Source organism: Equus caballus, unplaced genomic scaffold, assembly GCF_041296265.1.
Source record: "Equus caballus isolate H_3958 breed thoroughbred unplaced genomic scaffold, TB-T2T haplotype2-0000437, whole genome shotgun sequence".
Taxonomy (NCBI): domain Eukaryota; kingdom Metazoa; phylum Chordata; class Mammalia; order Perissodactyla; family Equidae; genus Equus; species Equus caballus.
In genome coordinates, this window is record NW_027222394.1 from 1,084,749 (window position 1) to 1,105,465 (window position 20,717).

Sequence of the window (20,717 nt, forward strand, 5' to 3'; positions counted from 1 at the left end):
CTGCCCTTACTCATTTTTTTAAAGTTGAACTTTTTATTTTGAAATAATGTAAGTTCACAGACAATAGTAAGAAATAATACAGAGAGGGTCCACCTGTCCCTTATGCCGTTTGCCCGATGGTAGCATGGTAATACCTCACAGAACTACAGTACAGATCCCAACTAGGATATTGACATTGATGAAATCCACTGACCTTTTTCAGTTTTCCCCACTTTTACTTGTACTCATTTGTGTGCATGAATGTGTCTGTAGGTTGTGCGTGTTGTGTGCACATGCGTATTTACTTCTGTGCAATTTTATCACATGCATAGGTGTGTGAGTCCTCTACCACAGGCAGGATACAGAAGCATTTCCATCACCACAAGGATTCCTCATGTGACCTTTTATAGCCACACCCCTATTCCTCCCAACATTAACCCCCACAATCCCTAGATCCTGGGAACTACTAATCTGCTCTCCATTTTTATAATTCTGTCATTTCGAGAATGTTATATAAATGGAATCATGCTGTATGCTACCTTTTGAGGTTGGCTTTTTGCACTCAAGGTAATTCCCTGGACATTCATCCAAGTTGTTACGTGTGTCAGTAGTTTATTCCTTTTTGTTGCTGAGCAGTATTCCATGGTATGACTGTAGCCCAACTTAACTGTTCATCTGTTGAAAGACTTCTGAGCTGTTTCTAGTTTTGCTTATTAGGAAAAAAGCTGCTACGAACATTAGTATGCAGGTTTTTGTGTGAACGTAAGTTTCCATTTCGCCAGGCTAAATGCCCAAGAGTGCAGTTGCTAGATCATATGACAGTTTCACGTTTAGTTTTATAAGAAACTGTCAAACTGTTTTCCAGAGTGGTGGTACCATTTTACATTCCCACCAGTGATGTGTGAGTGATTCAGGTTCTCTGCATCCTCGCCAGCGTTGGAGTTGTCACTGTTTTTAATTTTAGCCTTTCAGCCAGGTATATGGTGATACCTCATTGTGGCTTTAATTGGCATTTCCCTAATGGCTAATGATGTCGATTATCTTTTCATGTGTTCATTTGCTATTTGTATATCTTCTTCAGTGAAATATCTGTTCATGTCTTGTTTATATTGTCCAGTTGGATTGTTTGATTTTTAACATTGGGTTTTGAGAGTTCCTTATTTACTCCAGATATTAGTCCTTTGTGGGCTATGTGATCTGCACATATTTTATTCCAGTTTGTAGCTTGTGTTTTTATCTTCTTACTAGGACCTTTTGCAGAGCAAAAGTTTTTAATTTTAATGAGGTAAAGTTTATCAAAATTTCCTTGTATGAATCTTGCTATTGGTGTCAAGTCTAAGGAATTCTTTGTCTAGCCAGGATCTCAAAGATTTTCTCTTGTTTTTATTCTAAAAATGTTATAATTTTACATTTAAGCTCATAACTTGTTTTGTTATCTTTCCTATAAGGTTTGAGGTTTTGTTCTATGTTCATTTTTCTTCCTGTGCAAATTGTCCAATTGCATCATTTGTTGAAAAGGCTGCCTTTCCTGCATTGAATTGCTTTTGCACTTTTGTCTGAAATCACTTGGGCATATTTGTGTGGATCTATTTTTGAGTTCTCCATTCTGTTCCATTGATCTGTGTTTCTTTTCCTCCATCAGAGCCACACTGTCTTGATTACTGTAGCTATACAGTAAGCCTTAAAGTGAGCGATTCCTCTCACTTTGTTTTTCTTTTTCAAGATTATTTTAAATATTCTAGGGCCTGTACCTTGCTGTATAAATTTTGGAATACATTTGTCTATTTCTACAAAAACCTTGTGTGGATTTTGATAGGAATTCGTTAAATCTATAGATCAACTTCGGGAAATTTGACATCTTTACTATGTTGAGTCTTTCAATTCCTGAACATGATATGTCTCTCCATTTATTTAGATCTTCTTTGATTACTTTTATTTGCATTTCGTAATTTTCAGCATACAAATATTGTACTTGTCTTGTTAAATTTACAACTTTTATTTGCAGCGGTTGTAAATGATACTGTGTTTTTAATTTTCATTTATGCATATTCATTGTTAGTATGAACGTGCTGTTGGTTTTTGTGTGTTGATCTTGTATCCTGTCACCTTGATGAGCACACTTATTCCTTCTAGAAGGTTTGGAGGAATAGATTCCTTGGGATTTTTGTCAACAACCATGTTATTTGCAAATGGAGTAGTTTCACTTCTCCTTTCCAGGCTGTGTAGTTTTATTATGGTTTTCTTTGCCTTAATGCAGTGGCTAAAACTTCCAGTATTATGTTGAATAAGAATGTTGAGAGTGGACCTCCTTGCCTTGTTTCTGATATTAGTGAGAAAATGTATAGTCTTTCACCATCAAGTATGATGATCTTTATCAAGTTGATTTAGTTCCCCTCTATTCCTAACTTGCTGAGAGTTTTTATCATGAATGGTGTTGGATTTTGTCAAATGGTTTTGCTGCATCGGTTTTTTCTTCTTTAGCCTTTCGATACGGTGAATTACATTGATTGATTTTTGAGTTGGCCTTGCACACCTGAAATAAATCCCAGTTGGTCATGGTATGTAATTCTTTTCATACATTGTTGAATTTGCTAATATTTTCTTAAGGATTTTGCATCACAGTTCATGACAGATATTGATCTGTATTTTCCTTCTTTATATTGTCTTTGTGCTTTTTTTTAAACAGGATCATACAGGCCTCATAAAATTATTTGAGAAGGGGTTCCTCCTCTTTTATTTTGGAGAAGAGATTGTATGTAGTTGGTGTTTATTCTTCTTTAAAACGCTTGGTAAAATTCTGCAGCAAAACCATCTGTGTCCAGAGATTTTCTCTTTTGGGAGTGTTACAATCAGGAATTCAACTTCTTTAATAGTTATAGGGGTGTTCAAACTTTCTGTTTCATCTTCCTTGAGTTTTGATAGTGTGTGATTTTTGAGAAATTGTCCATTTCTTCTAAGTTGTTGAATTTATGAGCATAAAGTTGTTCATGGTAATTTCTTGTTATATTTTTTCGTTTTTTCTTGTCTTTTTTTTGTTTTTTTGAGAAAGATCAGCCCTGAGCTAACGTCTGCCTGCAGTCCTCCTCTTTTTGCTGAGGAAGACTGGCCCTGAGCTAACATCCATGCCCAGCTTCCTCTATTTTATATGTGGGATGCCTGCCACAGCATGGCTTGACAAGTGGTGCGTAGGTCTGCACCTGGGATCCGAACCGGTTAACCCCGGCCACCAAAGTGGAACGTGTGAACCTAACGCTGTGCCACCAGACTGGCCCCTCTTGTTATCTTTTTAATAGCTCCAAGATCTGTAGTGATATCTCCTATTTCATTTCCGATATTGATGACTTGTGTCCTCTCTTTTTTATTTTTGTCAGTTTTTCTTGAGTTTTAGCTATTTTACTGATTTTTTTCAAACAACCAGTTTTTTCTTTCATTGATTTCTCTATTGTTTTCCTATTTTCAATTTCATTGATTTCTGCCTTTATTATTGCTTACCTATGCTTTCTTTGGGTTTATTTTGTTCTTTTTCTAGTTTCTTGAGGTAGGAATTTAGCTTATTAGTTTGAGATCTTTCTTCTTTTCTAAAGTTATCATTTAATGCTATAAATTTCCCTGTTTGTACTGCTTTAGCTGCATTACACGTATCTTGATATGTTTTATTTTCATTTTCATTTAGTTCTGTATATTTTTCTTTCTTTTGAGACTTCCTCTTGGACCCATAAATTATTCAGAACTGTGTTATTCAATTTCCAAATGTTTAGAGGTTTTTCCTGTTGTCTGTTAATGCTTTTTAGTTTGGTGTCATTGTGATCAGAGAAAATAGTTTGTTTGATTCCAGTTCTTTTAAGTTTATTGAGATTTATTTTATGTCCCAGGGTATTAGCTATCTTGGTGGATATTCTATGGTGCTTGAAAAAATGTATAGTCTGCTGTTGTAGGGTGGAATTTTATGTATATGTCATCTGAATCCTATTGGCTGATTGTATTTAGACCTTCTGTATCTTTTCTGATTTCCTGTAGTGGTTCTATCATTTTCTGAGAATGAAGTGTAAATGTTCCCAATTCTATCTGCAGATTTGTCTATTTCTCCTTTTATCACTATCAGTTTTTGCTTAATGTTTTTCAGGCTCTGTTGTTTGATAAGAAACACATTTAGAATCATTCTCTTACTCATTTTTATATTTCTAATACAGGGCCCAGCATATAATATCTGCTTTCAATAAATATTCCCTGAATTACTTAGCAAGTTAAAATTAAATAAGTACGTAGGTGAAAGATAGAAAATATTTCATTTTCTCAAGCTGCAATTTTCCCCCCCCCCCGGTTGTATAAATTATGCATCATATAGTGTTCAATTAAATCTTATTATTTCCTCATTTATGTTTATTAGTGTTGATTCAAAAATTAAGTTTGAGAAGGAGCAAACTTAGCAGAAAAAGCACAGACTTTCAAGTGAGATGGATTTGATTTTAGATATGAGCTGTGTGGCCAAACAGAAAATTTATCCTTTTTACTTTTCAGCTTTTTTGTCGGAAAGTGAAAATCATGACAGTCTATCCATTAGGAAACTTTTGGTGACAGAACTTCTGGCTTAAATAACAATAAAAAATTGGTTTATTTAACAGAAAATTTTGGCAGTAACTCATCCTAGGTGTGGCTTTATCCAGTCCCGAGCTTCATTTTGTCATCAGGGAATCTAGCTGTATTTCTTGATGATTCTCTAAATTTGGTCTTCCCTTAGTGCCAGTTTTATCCTCCTAGTGGCTTCCCTCATAGTGGCCAAAATGACTTTCACTGTTCCAGACCTCACAGCTTCTCACCTTCCCACCACAGCTTGGCTTGGAAAGGGTGAGCATCTCTTTGGGCCGTGCCTGCAGGGGCTTGTTCCCCAGAAGTGCCACAGACGTTTTCTTGCTTCTCATTGGCTTTCGCTGGATCACATGTGCATCCCTGAACCAATCACCATAACTAGTAAGACAGAGCTAAGAGTGATGTCAGTCCCAGTCATACCACTTGCCTGAGAATAAGGGTCTTTGTGGGAAATGGAATGCAGGGGAGTCAGACAACACATATCTGTTGTAGTTGCCAATATTTCAAGATTGTTATGAGGATTAGAAATAATATGCAGAGGGTACCCTTTGTAGAGCCTGGAATGGTTAGTTACATGTCCAGTAACTCTTGATATCGTAATGATGATGATGATTTGTAGAGTTTAAGTAGATGTCTCCAGAAGGTTCTTAGAATATTGTAGGGATGCCTGCAAGATAATTTGAGTTTTGAAAGTGGTTTTCTTGTGTATGTGAGGAAGATTGACCCTGAACTAACATTTGTTGCCAATCTTCCTCTTTTTTGTTTGAGGAAGACTGTCATTGAACCAACATCTGCGCCAATCTTCCTCCACTTTATGTGGGATGCTGCCACAGTGTGGCTTGACAAGCAGTGCTGGGTCCATGCCAGGATCCGAACCTGTGAACCCCAGGCTGCTGAAGTGTGGTGCACAAACCTAACCACTATGCTACCCCGCTGGCCTCTGAAAGTGTTTTTATCAAAAATGACACTTAACTTCTGAGGTCCAGGGAGATCTAATGACAATGGACTCTTAGCTGATCTTTCTATCTGTGGTCTAGCGTCCTTCAGACCATTCTGCATGTCGCCTCCAGGCTGAAATTCCTAACCTATAAATCTGATCAAATCACTACCCCAGTCGCAAGCTTCGGATGTCTCTCATTGTCTACAGCAGTGCCTTTCAGACTTTATTTGCATATGAGTCACACAGAGTATTGTTAAAACTCAGATTTTGATCTGGTCATTTCTAACAAGTTCCCGAGTATTGCTGCTCTGGGGGTGCACTTGGAGAAGATAGGCCTATAGAATAAAGAACAAACACTCTTATGTGGCCAAGACCTCAATAATCTGACCTCACCTACATCCATAGCCTCTTCTCCCATCATGCCCCAGCCTGCCCCACGCATTGCAGCCTTGCCTAAATGCTACAGGCATTTGCATCCCATTGACCTTTCACAAGGCCGTCTTTCTGTTTGAAAACTGTGTCCCCTCTGCCATCTTCCTTTCCAAGTCTTACTATTGCCGAATAATCTTCTAGTCTTTTGTTGGAAAGTTTATTTGACATGCCTTCCCGTGATCAGTTAAGAGCTCTTCCTATACAGTCTCATAGCACTGGATTCTTTTTGTCTCTGCCTTCCTATACAAATACTATTTTCTTGGTGATAGAAAGGGCTGCTTTTTTTAATGTTGGTAAAAACAACAGAAACAGTTTATTATGTGCTGAATCCTGGGTTAAAGACTTCCCATGTATTATCACATTCAGTCTCATGTAGTCCTCACATCTACCCTGGGAGGTAATTATTTCTTAACGTGTTAATCAGGACTCCCACTTGCAAAGGACAGAGTCTGGACACTGAATTCAGTTGACCCTTTAAAACAGAAGACTTTGTTGGTTCATATCACTGAACACTCCTGGGAGTAGGTATAGTCACACATATGGTTCAACCACAGACTGGATGAACAATATTCATGGTATATCTATCTGGCAAAGGACTCATGTCCAGAATGTATAAAGAATGCCTACAAATATATGCCTACAAAGTATAGATACACAAGAGCATTAAAACGGGCAAAAGGCTTGAACAGACAGTGTGTGAAAGAAGATGTACAAATAGCCAATAAATGGGGAAAAAAATGTTCAATATCATTAGTCATCCAGGAATACAAATGAAAACCACAATGAGATACTCTTCTGCAACCACTAGAATGGCAAAAACAAGCAAAACAAAACAAAAAACAAAATTGTCAAATCAAGTATTAGGATATGGAGCAGCTGCTGGTACATTACATTGCTTGCTGTGGGGAATATCAAATGGTACAACCATTTTGGAGAACTGCTTGTTAATTTCTTATAAAGTTAAACATCCGTTTACCTACTGACCCAGAAATTCCACTCCTAGTTATTTACCCAAGAGACATGTAGCTGTGTGTCCACGAAAAGACTTAAATAGCAATGCTCACAGCAGCTATATCACAATAGCCAAAACCTGGAAACAACTGAAATGTCCATCATTGGGTGAATGGATAGATAAATTGTGGTATATATTGACAGAGTGGGATATTATTCAACAACAGTAGGACAAGCAACTGATATATACAACAATATGGCTGTAGTTCAAAAACATTTTGTTGAGCAAATGAAGCCAGACACAAAAGGATATTTTTGTATGATAATATGTACTCATGATGATAGAAGTAAAAAAATGGTTGTTTCTAAGGGGCAGGGAATTGATCTGAAAGGGGCGTAAAGGGACTATCTGGGGTGATAGAGGTGTTGTATATCTTGCGTTCAGTGGGGGTTGCTTGGAAGTTTGCACTTGTCAAAACTCATTAAACCAAACACTTAAGAACTGTGTATTTTATTGTAAGAAAATTATACCTCCATAAAAATAATTATATAGTACAGGGGAAACTTGAAATAGAAGATGCTCACTGCTGTTACTGTGTCCATTTTATAGTAGAGATAAGTTTGAACTCAGAGACATCAAATGGCTTGCACAAGTTCACATAGCTGGTATGTGGTCTGCAAAGACTCCCAATAGCTGTACACTAACCACTCTATCATTCCATCTTCCTGGCATCTGCTACAAGATCTGGTGTGTAGTAGGAGTTCAGTGAATGGTTATAGAGTGAATGAAAGCGTTTGTGATGAGTGCTGGTAGAGTTGTGCCTTACCCAGGTAGTGGAGCCACAAATTCAGGAAGGTACGAGAGATGTAGAGGTGTGTCCTCATGCTAGGGTTAGTGCAAGGGCTGGCCCTGATACCCCCATCCCAGGAATAGTTTATGTTTCTGGGAATGAACTGTACCTACAGCAGCTAGATTTGCAGGACTTGTGGGAATGAGCATGTTGGTAGATGGACCACGATGACCACACAGTGCCATGTCTGGGTCTATATGTAGCTTTTGCAGAAAGCGAGTCTGAACCGCGTCGCCTATTTCCCTGGTATGGAATGGGAAATGAGAAACAAGAACATCTTTCTCCCCGACGAAGGAGTTCCCAGTGATTTTTCTGCACAAGGGGTTGTGTCACTTCTCTGCTTAAACTCACTGGTGTTCCCCATTGTCGAAGTGTGAATCCCACCCAACTAAGGATGTCTAGAGTCTGTGAAGCCCTCTCTATACAATTTTGGGGACCCTTTTCAAGGAAAATGGAAATAAAAATATATTTCAAGTAAATAAACATGACCACGTGAACATGCTGTAGGGCTCCTCCCAAGGTCTTGGATTGGCCCCAAGCAAGTGAGGGGCTAACTAAAGCTTCACCTTCGTTAGCTTCGGGGTAAAATTGCCTGTGTGCCCAAAGATTTTCACGTAATCTGATTCCTTCCTATCTCACTCAACTTGTCCCCTTACTGCTCATTTTTCCAACCCTCCACGCAGTTCCTGCCTCATGGAACTTCCCGGAATTGACTAGGCTAGTGGTTTCAACATCCATTCGGCCCAGTGTTCCCTGTCTATTACCAATATTTTGGAGGACCTCCTGAGGTGAAATTCATAGACAATATAACCGTTCCACATGCCTGATAAAAAATCAATATTATCTAATTGTAATCTAAAGGAGAAATAAAAATGAAATAATTTATTATAAAATAATATACATACCAATATGTAAATGCTTGGTTATGATGACACCAAAAGGCTAACCATGTACCCCTGATTTACGAACTCCCACTTTCCTCCCCTACCCTCACCCCATAGGGCTTGGTGCCTTCAGCATTGGGAAGCATTGTACAGGATCATTTCTGACTCTGGTTTTAGCAGACCCTATACCTTCTCTCCGGGCTGCCTTCCCCCACTGGTCCTATCTTCTAAAATCCTCCAGAACCAAGGCTCAGACAGTGGCCCTCATCTCAGCCCTCCCAGAAGCTTCCATTGACAGCTGACTTCTCCAGAGGCGATCGATACCTTTGTCATCTGTACCTCCAACATCCATCCAGACTTGTGGTTTGCCCTAGCTGAACCACATCATTCCTACAAATTTATCTAAACCATTTCAGTTAATGACCAAGACATTCAACTCCATATTGAGTGTTTCACATCCTTTTGTCTTAGTACAAATTAAAATAAGTTTTGAAGGAAGAAAATTGACCAAAACTTGACTCTTTAGAGATTCAAAGTAAAAAAATAAGAAAGTAAAAAAATAAGAAAGTAAACAGAGGAAGAAGTCCCTAAGGACATAGAGCGTTTCTGAAATGTACTCGAGATTTGTTCAGTGTTTATTCGACATGTAAAATTAACATGAAGTTGTCTTGAGACAAATTATCTTTTTTTAAATATTTTTAGATGTCTGGCCATAAAGAACACCTGGACGAATGGTCAGACGCTCCAAAGGGAATGCAATCTTGAGGGGCGAACTGGGTCCAGGTGGAGGGATTGTTTGAGAGACGTGGACAGGGAGCTGCGTCTTGGGGTCTGGCATCCGGACAGCAGGCTCCTGGGTCTGCGATCAGCATGGGATGCCTTTCTAAGGGCTTGATATGGTGATGGAGGCTTCTTCATTGTTGGCCTCAGATGGGTGGCCCTCTGGCTTCCTAGATGCTCCTAGGTTGATGAGGGACTGACCAGAGTAGGGGAGCTGAATCAGAGAATGATGACCCCCAGGGGAGGAGCCGTTAGAGCAGAAGGGAAGTCAAGGGCGTTTGGAAGGAGACAGATTTGAGATTGAATCTAAGCTCTGTCTCTGCTAAATAGGGAGATTTGGGATAAAAAATTTTACCTCCTAGTTCCCCAGTTTTCTCATCTTCAAAATGGGGCTAAAATAGCACATACTGAAAAATTCATTTTAAGTGAAAATTATACTTGATTGTACATGTTAAAAATTTAAGTCAATACCTGGAACACGGTCAGTAATCAATACATGATAGCAATGATTGCAATCATTACAATTGGAATTATAAAAACAGCAATATAATAAGAATAGAAATTACAATAACAAAAAGCTAACAAGATCAGATCCCCATTGAGGACTTAGGGTATAACCCAAGAAAAGGCAGAAGCCCATTTAGGTGGTGGCCAGGTGGTAAGGATGGGGCAAAAGCAGCCCTTTGGCTTCTCTGGGTGTCCAGGATCAGATTTCAAAGACACCAGTTATCTAATGCAGGAATACTTCTTAATATTATTGTTCACGGTAACTTTTATTGTTTATCGTAGTTTGTAGTAAAGAAGTCAATCCTGCCCAAGACATCTGGTCTTTGTCTTTGGCTTACTGGGAGGTGATCCAGTGTTCTGCTTGATAGGACATGGTTTTTGTTTTGCTTGGGACCTGGGGTCACACTGGGTGGTGAAACAATACGATTTAGGGTGGGGGATGGCCACACGTTGGGGTAAGGGTGAGCCATGCCAGAAAGGCCAACAATGTGATTTGGGGTGGGGGCTTTGGGACACGGGTGGAAGGGTGGAGACTGAGACTGAGATCAGCCACAAGGGCAATCCCTCATGTTGACATAGTGAAGTCCCCTGAGAACTCTGATCATGGAGGCTCAAGGAGCATCCTTGGGTGGCACTGTTCTGTGCATATTGTCACACATGGATGCCAGGAAGGTAACGTGTCCTTAACTCCATGGGGAGAAGACAACGGGACCTCCCCTTTTAGCACTTTTCCTGGACTCTACTCCATACATCTCTTCCTTTGGCTCATCTTTTCTGTATCCTTTCTCTGTGTAAGCTATAATTATGAGCATAACAATTTTCAGTGAGTTTTGTGAGGTTTTTTTAGTGAATTATCAAACTTTAGGGTATTTTTGGGAACCCATCAAACTTGCGGTTGGTGTCAGAAGTGAGGCAGTCTTGGGGACTGTGCCCTCTAACTTCAAGTTGTCCTAAACCGTCACAGATAGGAAGCTCACAGAAGGTATAAAGAACATTTAAATTCATCCGTAATCACACCGTTCAAAGAGAATCACAGTTTTATTTTGGTGAACCTCTTTATACATGTGAATATTTGCAAATCTTGTACGTACCAACGTGTAACATAATTTAAAAATGTGTATACCCTAAGCATTTTCCCACGTTATTAAATATTCCTCAAAACAGAACATTTAAGGACAACGTAATATCCCATGGATCTCCTGTAATTTAATCATTACCCAGTTGTTGTGTTTTTAAGTTATTTACAGTTTTCATTATTATAGTTAATTCTTGGATGAACATCCTTGAGTTAAACCTCCACATATGTGCATGATTATTTCTTTAGGATACATTCCTAAAAATGCAATCATTGAGCTTCCTATATTCTGCCAAACTCTCCTAGAAGGTGGGGCTGGCCCAGGGGGTGGGACTTTGGTGTCTACATCCAGACTGGAGCAGCACACACTCCCTGGAACAGTAGAACCTTGGAGGGCAAACAGAACTCAGACCTGAGCAAACTCAGTGACCCACAGGACTTGTTCATATCAAGTACAAGTCACATCGACTATGCACTTGACTTTGTCAAAAATTTTAGAAAGCCTTCAGATTCATAGGGTGGGCTCTCACAGCTCTTTGTAGGGGCAGTCTTGATAGAAAGTTCTTCCTTCTGAGCGGAGTCAGCCAGGTAGCCTTTTGCTTTGCCTAACATTTTGCTTTGGTATCTTCAGATGGTTTTGCTTTCAGAATCGCAAAGACTGAGCTCCCTTGAGGAAACTGAGGCAGTTACCTTCCATCCCTGTCTCTCGTTGATCTAAATGTAAGCAGAGTCATCATATACTCAGTGAAGCTAGTGACCATTAGCTTGTGTTCCATTTGCCACAGAGTTCAGAGGGCAGCCCAGGACTAATGCACAGTTCCTGAAATGAATACACCTTGAGAAGTATCCTCCATCCTTCCTTTGTCAAGTAAGCTGTTGGAACACCTGTGAAAGATTTCTGGATGTGGAGTTTGGAAAGTGAAAGGAATGAGCCTGGGCAACACTGGCACGTAGTGCCCCTGTCTAACTCTATGTCGCAGAAGTTTATGTTCCTGAAATGTCATTTCAGTTCTAGGTGAGAAGGTGAATGGAGAGGGGAAAGCAGAGGGCTATGCCAGCTTCATGTCAGGCAGTTTTCAGCTGCCTTTTCTCTAGACCATTAGTTTATTGATGGTAGGTTGTCTTTCCAGAAAATCTCTTTTGATTGCAAGTGTAATGAAGGCGTATTTTAGTGTCCTTCTAGCTCTAGGGAGAACTCAAGCTGGTTCCTCTCATTCCCACTGAAATGTCAATGCCAAGGCTGATTCATCTAGATTTTTAGAGCCATCGTTCCATCTTGAGGGCTTATGACTACTCTGAGCCATCATAAAGGGGATGTGTCTACGTGGGGTAATTCAGATGGTGCTAAGCAAAGTCTTAGGGCACAGACAGGTTTCTCTTTGTCAAGGATGCTGGCTGCTGTCCTTCCCAGATGCCCAGGAGAAGAGCAATTAACATGATGGTGCACAGTGCTCACCTGAATGGTGGAAAGCAGGCATCAGCTTCAGCCTCCATCCACAAAGCTCCTCCAGGTCCAGGGACCCCAGCCTCTTTCCTTCATCGGCAACGCCAGGCTGTCATTCCCACTCTACTGGGGTGACCCTCGGCAGGGTGCTGGAGACCTCTCGAATCCTGTTCACTTTCCTGGTCCTCCCTTGGGAAGTGAGAAGAGGCTCCTGTATACCCTCCTGTCTGTAATTTTATCCTTAACTCTTGTATTCCATGGGACCTGGTCTCACTGGGTGCCCTGACAGGAGTCTAACCCTCATGTTTCTCTTTTGCTGCTTTTCCTGAGCCTGTGAGATTTTTTTGTGGCGGGAGAAAACCTCATGCTCACAGATCAATGAGCGTATTCTTCTATGCCTATTGTTCAGTGCAGGATTTTGGTCTTTTGAAACTCAAAGGATACGGGCTCTTGAAACTCAAAAACCTTTTTTGCTCAAGACTGTAGTCCTTGCCTTGAGTTTCAAAGGCCTGTTTTGAACCTCAAAGACCAAGCACTGACTCTCTCTCTCTTTGGATACCTGCTAGAAAAAACGCTACACCGGAGTCAGTGGGTGTAGAATGCTCTAGCTATTGAAGGGGTAGGAGGAAATACCTGGAACAAGAAAAAGAAATTACGTCAGCTTCTCTTTCACAATAACCCATCCCAAGTTTCTTCACACAAGAAGAGACTCAGAATTCAAATTCAGGTCAGTCCTCCTTCAGCCTATATGAACCTAAGTGTCTTCTGGAGTTTGTCCAAGGAGAGCAGTAAAATTAGAGTGATGAGTAACCATTGTTGATTATTTACCCCAAGAAGTAAGCTGAGCGTTTTAGATGGAACATCGTATTTTCACAGCAATCCTGTGAAATAGGTGTTATTGTTCTTGTTACCATTTTCCAGATGGGAAAACTGAGACTCCTAGGGATTAGGGACATGGTTAATTAGTGATGGAATTAGAAGAGAAACCCAATCCAGAGCCACATCTCTAAGCTGTGTGAAAAGAGGTGGAGGTGATGCGAGCTTGGTGAGTCAAGGAGTCAAAAGAAAGATTTATTGGACTCTCAAGAGCTAGCAGTAGTGCTCTTTTATTCACAGAATAGCATGGAGTAGTGGGGGACGGGACCCGTGGGCAGCGAAGAGCTGCAGGCGTGGGGACAGGACCCATGGGCAGTAAAGAGCTGCAACGTGTTGAGGGTTAGAGCTAAATTTATAAGGCATAGGTATTTGAGTTATTTCTTTACAAGACAAAGGAAAGATCATGAAAAACGTTGTTAAAATGATGTCAGTGTAGGTGGGGTCTGGTTATTGGGTGGTCCTATAACTTTGGGTAAGAATCAGATTGGATTAAGTCAGGACGTCCTATGCTTCCCGGAGGATGATATAGATCAGTATGTAGGGCAGGATGCCTTGGGCTTCTCTCCCTGGGGCAGCCTTGATCCACATCGGAGGGAATGTAAGAAGGGTCAGTATGAAGAGGGTAAATGAAGAAGAGATAAATCGAAGGAGTCTCATCACTGGCCTATTGTACATTCATCTTCCTTTACCAGGAACACCCTTCCCTCAGATCCTGTGAGGTTGAATCCTTTCGTTATTCAAGTTTCGGATCACAATATTATAGACATCATCATCGACCACCCCAGCCAACCACCCACCGTGTGCACACCCAGGACCTCAGCCACATTTTGATGAATCCTGTTTTATTTTTTTAAATAGCATCGCTTCCTCTGGAATGGTCTTGTCATTTATTGATGTTCCTCTGTATTTACTATCTGTCTTCCCTTTCTAGAATCTCTGGAGCATAAGCTTTGAGGTGAGGCACTTGGTGGTTTCGGCCTCTTGTTTATCCTCAGTGTTTAGCACAGTGCCTGGCTTCTACAAGCTTGCTCCGTAAATCTATTTGAGTGAGTTTGATTGAGTGAGAAGGAGCACTCAGAAAGGTTAGAAAGAGAAAAGCCCCATCTTGCATATCTCTAAGCCACATTTCAGAATAAAAATGACAAGCTTAACCGCTCATTGCTTTTCAACCTTGACATCAAAGGCTGCTTAGGAAGGTCTGGCTGGTTTGCTTTGGGGCTGCCTCTTTAAGCGAGGATCAGAAAGCACCTTTAATGTTGAGCTTCATTTGTTTATCAAAGACAGAGGAGCCTTTGTCCTCCGTCGCAGCTGGTATGCAGCAAGATGGGAGCATCCTCTGCCTTGTACTTCAGAGGAGCCAAATGTAACTACAACGGTGGTTTTTCAACTCCGAAATAATCCGGGAATGTGCAAGTTCAGCTTAGACACCCTAAGAGGAGGAGAGCAGGGAAAGTTCAGATTATAACCCGCTTCTAAAGCCCTTTATGCAGATGGGAAGACCAGCTGGAGTGAGTTTCTGAAGTTCTGCTTCTTCAGAGAATTTAGGGGTTCACCAGCTTTTGGGCTGTGCCCACCAAAGATGTCATGGGTACCAGGAAAGAAGGCATCTGAAAGGTAGCCACTGCAGCCCCTTCTAGCTTTTTCCCCTGAACTTGACTCATTTGAGTATCACTTTTACAAAATTTTGTCATATCCAAGGACCACCTGTGGTTAATATATGTAATTATATATATAATATTATAATGTATATACACGTATCACACCTGTCACACAGGGATGTGTGTATGTTACTATACTTACTGTCCTTTGTTTATTTTGACTCTGCATTTAAATGAAAACTTTACATCATTAATATAAATGGAAAAGAAGGAGAAGTATCAGTGACCTTAGGTGGAAGGGAATTAGAAACATAACGCAATGAGAAGAAGACAATATTATTAATTCTCTGCCTTTTAAAAATGAGAGATTAGCAAATGTTAGGTGTTAGAGACATCTGAATAACCAAAATTAGACTTTCTCTTTTTTATCAGAAAGAATGAAGGAAAGTTGAAAAGAGTATCTTTCCTCCTGTGTCTGTTGATCTCATCACTGCTGTTTACCTGAAGACATCTGGCAGAACGCCTAAAACGGTGGCCGTGTTTTGTCGGCAGCTTCAAGAACCACTTCACTCTCCAAATCTGGAATCCCGTCTGTAATTTCTGGCCAAGTGATCACCAGGCCTGTCTCCATCATTTGCTCTGAAGGAAGCTCAGTCTTCTGACACAATCCACGCCAAGTTCTCTCTCTTTCGAGTGAGAAAGTCCTGGAACCAGGAGTTTGAGTGGGGTGAGAAGGAAGCGAGTCCTTCGCAGCCTGTGAGAAGACAAGATATTTCAGGCATATGGAACAGCATTTAAAAAGGCAGAAGGAGACAGCACGGCCTATTTTAGGGGAACTGCAAGCAGTTAATTCAGTGTGGCTGGATCCACATAAAATGCCAAAGGGAAGGCAGAGAGGGGTGAAAGAAGAGGTGGGAAAGAGGGAGGCGGGGTGCGGGTGCAGACCCTGGGGAGCCAGCAGGCCATGCTCCTGACTGTGGACTGCAGTTTTGACGCCAGCCAGGTACTTGCTGCCGTCCTTTGCACTGGTATTTATAGGTAAATTGTATTTGGGTGGCAACAGCATTCCCTTCTGGAAGAAATCTATTTTTGCTGCATGAATATATTGATAAGATTTGGGGGTGGGTGGGAGGGATGTGAGGGCTTCTAGGATTTTGTTTACCTTTCTGGGATATGCAGGCTGAGGGCAGAGATGTATTTCTAAGGATCATGAAAGGGGATTTGTAAAAGGCTGGGCAGCCTAAGAGATAAAGGCTGTTAGGGGAGGAATTTCCATTAGGGGAATAACGGAGTGTCTGATGGGAAACTTGAAGAAATTTCTGCTCTCAAGGCAGAAGCAGACACGGAGACACTGATTGAGCATATGTAGTTTATTTAGGAGGTACAGGGACACACCAGGGAGTGAGGGGGCCATACAGGGAAGGAAGGCAGCTGATTAGTGGGCCAGTAGTAAGCCGGCTATCACAGTGGCTGCCTCAAACTTAATCCCGTGGGGTAAACTGAAACTCTGGGAAATGGGGTAAAAAACTGCCTCAGAATCATCGTGCCAAAGGGCAGGTCAGTGGTGAGAGGCCGTCCCCAGGGAGATGTTAATTCCCAGGTGCTGCTGACGTGTCCTGGGTACAGGCAGAGTCGGATTCTGAAATGGGGGCAGCGTTTCCAGGAAGACGAGGCTCTGAGTGTTGAAGTCAGAACAGCACGTGGAAGCGGTCGGAGCGGCTATGTGGAGAGTCACCGGCACCTGCTTGTCTGGTTTGGCGTGTTGTACCTGCTTTCCCAGGACTCACGTGAAATCTCCCATAATCTGCCCATATGTTGTTCATGCATTGGAAAGATGAATCTGATGGGAAGATGTGACTCATTGCTGAGTGTTGCCTTAAGTGAGGCTCCACAGAGACCTGGCACTTTCCAAGCAGGCCGGCCTCATCTGCTGATACAGCTACGTTGGAGTCATCAGATCCTTCTTAGTTGCAGTGATAAGAATGCAACTCTGACTTAAAAACCAAGTAAAATGAAACTTATTGGATCTTAGAACTGAAAAGTCCAGGGGATGGTCTTCAGGTACAGCTTGATTCTAAGAGCTCAAATGATCTAATCAGACTTTGGATTCTCTCTCTTTCCATCTCTTATGTCTATCTTTCTCTGGACTGATTCCATTTTCTCCTTATTATGATAAGATGGTTTTCAGGAGCTTTAGGCTTGCGTCCTGTTTTTCCATCCACCCTAGTAGAAAGATGACTTCTTCTTCTCTTTTTTTTTTTTTTTTGGTGAGGAGGATTCACCCTGTGCTAACATCTCTGTGAATCTTCCTCCATTTTGTATGTGGGACGCCTCCACAACATGGCTTGATGAGTGATGTATAGGTCCAAGCCTGGGATCTGAAACTTTGAACCCCAGGCCACCAAAACAGAGCATGCAAACTTAACCACTACGCCACCAGGCTGGCCCCTAGAAAGATGACTTCTTTTAACAAACAATTACAATGAATTTCAAGACTGAGTCTCGTTGGCTATGATTGGCCTTCCTTGGGTCACGTAGACACCCCTGAAACTCTTGCTGGGGCTAGAGTGGCTGCCCAGCACTGATTGGGCAGGGTGAGTTCACATACCTACCTACCCTTAGAGCCAGAGGGGTGCTTAATTCAACCCAAATCTCACAGACTGAGAAGTAGAAAAGGAGCTGTTTCCTGGGATAACATGAGTACCATTGATAGAAAATGAAGAGTGCGTGGATGCTAGGCAAGCAAGAGCAAGAGATATCCACTACAACCAAGAAAAACCAACAAGATGCTCACAGACCTGGGAGCTCAGGCCTATTTTAAGGACCTAGTACAAAACCAGCATCTGAGGTTACCATGACCCCAAATACCCAATCTTGATAACCAGCCCCCTTCCTGAGCCAGACCTACAGCTTCCTTTCAAAGCTGCTGACTCCAGCTGACGGATGAGGGTCCCAGGGTTTCCAAGGCACTGGATTTCCATTGACTGCTGTAACCTTGAGCTACAGACTTTATTGGCAGTATTTAACACAAATCTGTTTTCCATCCTTGTCAGATCCCGCTTCAGTATGCGCCACAGGAGGAGAAGTCAAACGCTAAATTGATTTCTTTAATGGGGAGTGCTTTGCAGCTGATAGCAACCCTTCTGGAGATGCATTAGTCAAGTTACAATGGAATCTTTTCTCGCTGGCTTTTATGGACTCTCCTCTTTGCCAGGAGTATAGGACTGTGATATCATCATTTGCCTGTTTTTTCTTTTAACTGGAGACTAAGAAGGTCAGGGCTCCCACCTCCCGCCTCTAGGTCAGAAGCTGAGTCTTTCTAGGGAAGATTTAACTGTAGGAGTTAGTATCTTGAGATTGCCAAGAATGATTAGTGTCAAGGTGTTTCTTAGCAACTTGAGCGCAATAAGGGGCTGGAATCGTGTGAATGAACACTTACTTGGGAATCTGGGAGTTGGCCTTCCTGCCTGTTTGTGGGATTTTATGGACTGTTTATACTGTAGTTTGAGATAATTTGGTGATTTTTCTAGAATATAGTGAGCTCTTGCTTACTTCTGTTCGGTAAGGATTCGTTCCATTTCTGTGTATAATAACAATAATAATGGTGATTGGGGGCATACCCTTGTTCTGTGCTGGGCTCTCTCCATTGTCTCACTCAGTCTTCACAACAGTTCCATGAAGTGGGTCCTGTTCTGCCTGCTATGCTGATGAGAGCCTGGAGGCAACAAAGTTACACAGCTTGCCCCAGGTCGTACAACTCATGTAATTAGGAATTCTCAGGGCCTGTATTTATACCTTTGTTTGAACTCCAAAGATTGTTCTTTTAGCCACCCCTGTATATTTCCATCCATGAGAAGGCATTGTACACTCATCAAAGACGGATTTGGTGCCATCTCCTAGGATAAGGACCCAAATTTAGAGCATCACATTCTGGAGTGTGACACAAAGAGAAATAAAAACTGGAGGGATGTGGCCAATACAGATCTTCTTAGCCACACCCACGATACCAACTCATGAGGAAGGACCATCTTTACTTCCTAGTTGTGTTGATCATAGAAGGTGTATTTTCAAGGTAGAGGCTGTTATCCTGTTAAGATATCAGGTAGATTTTCTGCAGGAGAAAAACCCAATGGTTTTTGCGTCTTGGAATCCATCATGTATCTTGTCTTCAACCTTCCGAGATCTGACCTCTCAGGGGACACCGAGGCAGCTTAACACAACTGCATGACCAAAAATGACTTACTGTCTCTGAGCCTCAGGTTTTCCATCTGTATAATGGAATCGATGATGTTATTAATTACACAGGATAACTTGTGAGGGTTGAATTCAGTATTATACATTAGGGCTTCAAGAGATGTCAGTTGCTACTATTTTGTTTTATGTTGCTGGGCTTCAATTTTTACATCTCTCCAATGAAGAAGCTGGATCAGCTCCATTTCTGAACCATGACTGTCACCTGAAAACGGATGGGGCTGGCTAGGGCAGAATGAGGCAGGAAACTGAGATCTGTGGACAAACTTGAGGGGTCAGAAACAGCTTCAGAAGCGAGAGCAAGTTCGGTCTAGCTGGTGACACTTGGTGTCACGAGGATCTGGCTACAGACAAGAAGTGGTAATTGAAGGTGGCTGTTGGCGTTCAGCACGTCCAACAAGGGATGACGGGCGACATATCAGGCTAGCAGAATATGATGAACCTGTCACTGGGTGTTAGGGACTGAACCAGATACCATTCAGAGACAGAGCTCTATAGACTGGATATAGACAAGGTTGTAGACAGGGGATGATGTTCCAGTTACTATTTCTGTGTAACAAACCACTGCCTAACCTAGTGGCATCAACTGACCATTTTATTAGGCTCATGCATTCTCTGGGTAAGGAATTTGGGAGGGCTTGTCTCTACTCCCTGATGTCTGGGGCCTTGTTTGGAAAGACGTAAAGCCTGGGAGTGACTCAGTGACTTGAAGCAGGAAACATCTGGAGGCATCTGCACTCACTTAGCTAGTGGTGATGCTGGTTACAGCTGGGACCTCGGCTGGGGTGTCAGGCAGAACACTTCCTATATGTGATCTCTCCATCTGGGCTAGTTTGGGCTTCCAAACTAGCATGGCACTAGGTCTTGAGACTGAGTGTCCCATCAGAGCGAGGCAGAGGTACATAGCATTTCTACTATTAAGCCTCAAAGTCACATAGTGTCACATACTCTAGGTTCAAGAGGAGGGAACACATACTTCGCTCCTCAGTGAGAGGGAGGGCGGAGTGACATTGTAAGAAAAGCCTGTGGGATGGAGATTTTGCTGCATCCATCTTTGCGAAATCGAATCTACCACAGGTGTTTATAGTCTAAGTTGTTATTGTGTGAATGTTAATAGCACAGACTGGAGCCAGACTGCCTGGCCTCATGTCCTGACTCCACCACTTACTAGCCGTGTGATGTTGGGCAGGTCGTTTAAACCCTTCGTGCCTCAGCTTCCTCATCTATGAAATGGGACTACTAACAGGACCTATCTTTTTGGATCGTTGTAAAGATTAAATGAACTAAGAACATGGAAAGTACTCAGAACAGAGCCTGGCACATGATAAACTAAAGGCAGGTGTTTCCTATCATTATCATCACTAAGAAGGTTTCTGAGGCAGAGACTCAGGCTTCGGGAACTAGCCAGGAACAATTCAGAGACCCAAACGAAGGAGCAAGATATAGGTCAGCCTATTAGAAAACAAGGACTGATGCTGATGTAGAATGTGAGACAAGAACTGATTAATTGCTTCTCTTTTGGATCCGAACTGATCCCAGAGGTGGGGCCTCTGTTTTAAAGG

The 20,717-nt window shown here is 41.8% G+C and overlaps 2 protein-coding genes across 48 annotated transcripts in view; one reads left to right on the plus strand and one right to left on the minus strand.

Moving 5' to 3' along the window:
* The window catches only part of LOC138915132 (ATP-binding cassette sub-family D member 2-like), a 403,352-nt gene that overhangs the window by 342,161 nt on the left and 40,474 nt on the right, over positions 1-20,717 (plus strand). The window lies entirely within an intron of this gene.
* LOC138922950 (ras and Rab interactor 3-like) overlaps positions 15,428-20,717 on the minus strand; it is a 68,803-nt gene continuing 63,513 nt past the window's right edge. Inside the window, exon 3 of the mRNA XM_070259408.1 lies at positions 15,428-15,658. Within this exon, the coding sequence (XP_070115509.1) occupies positions 15,428-15,658 (231 nt within the window). The remainder of the gene's footprint in view (positions 15,659-20,717) is intronic.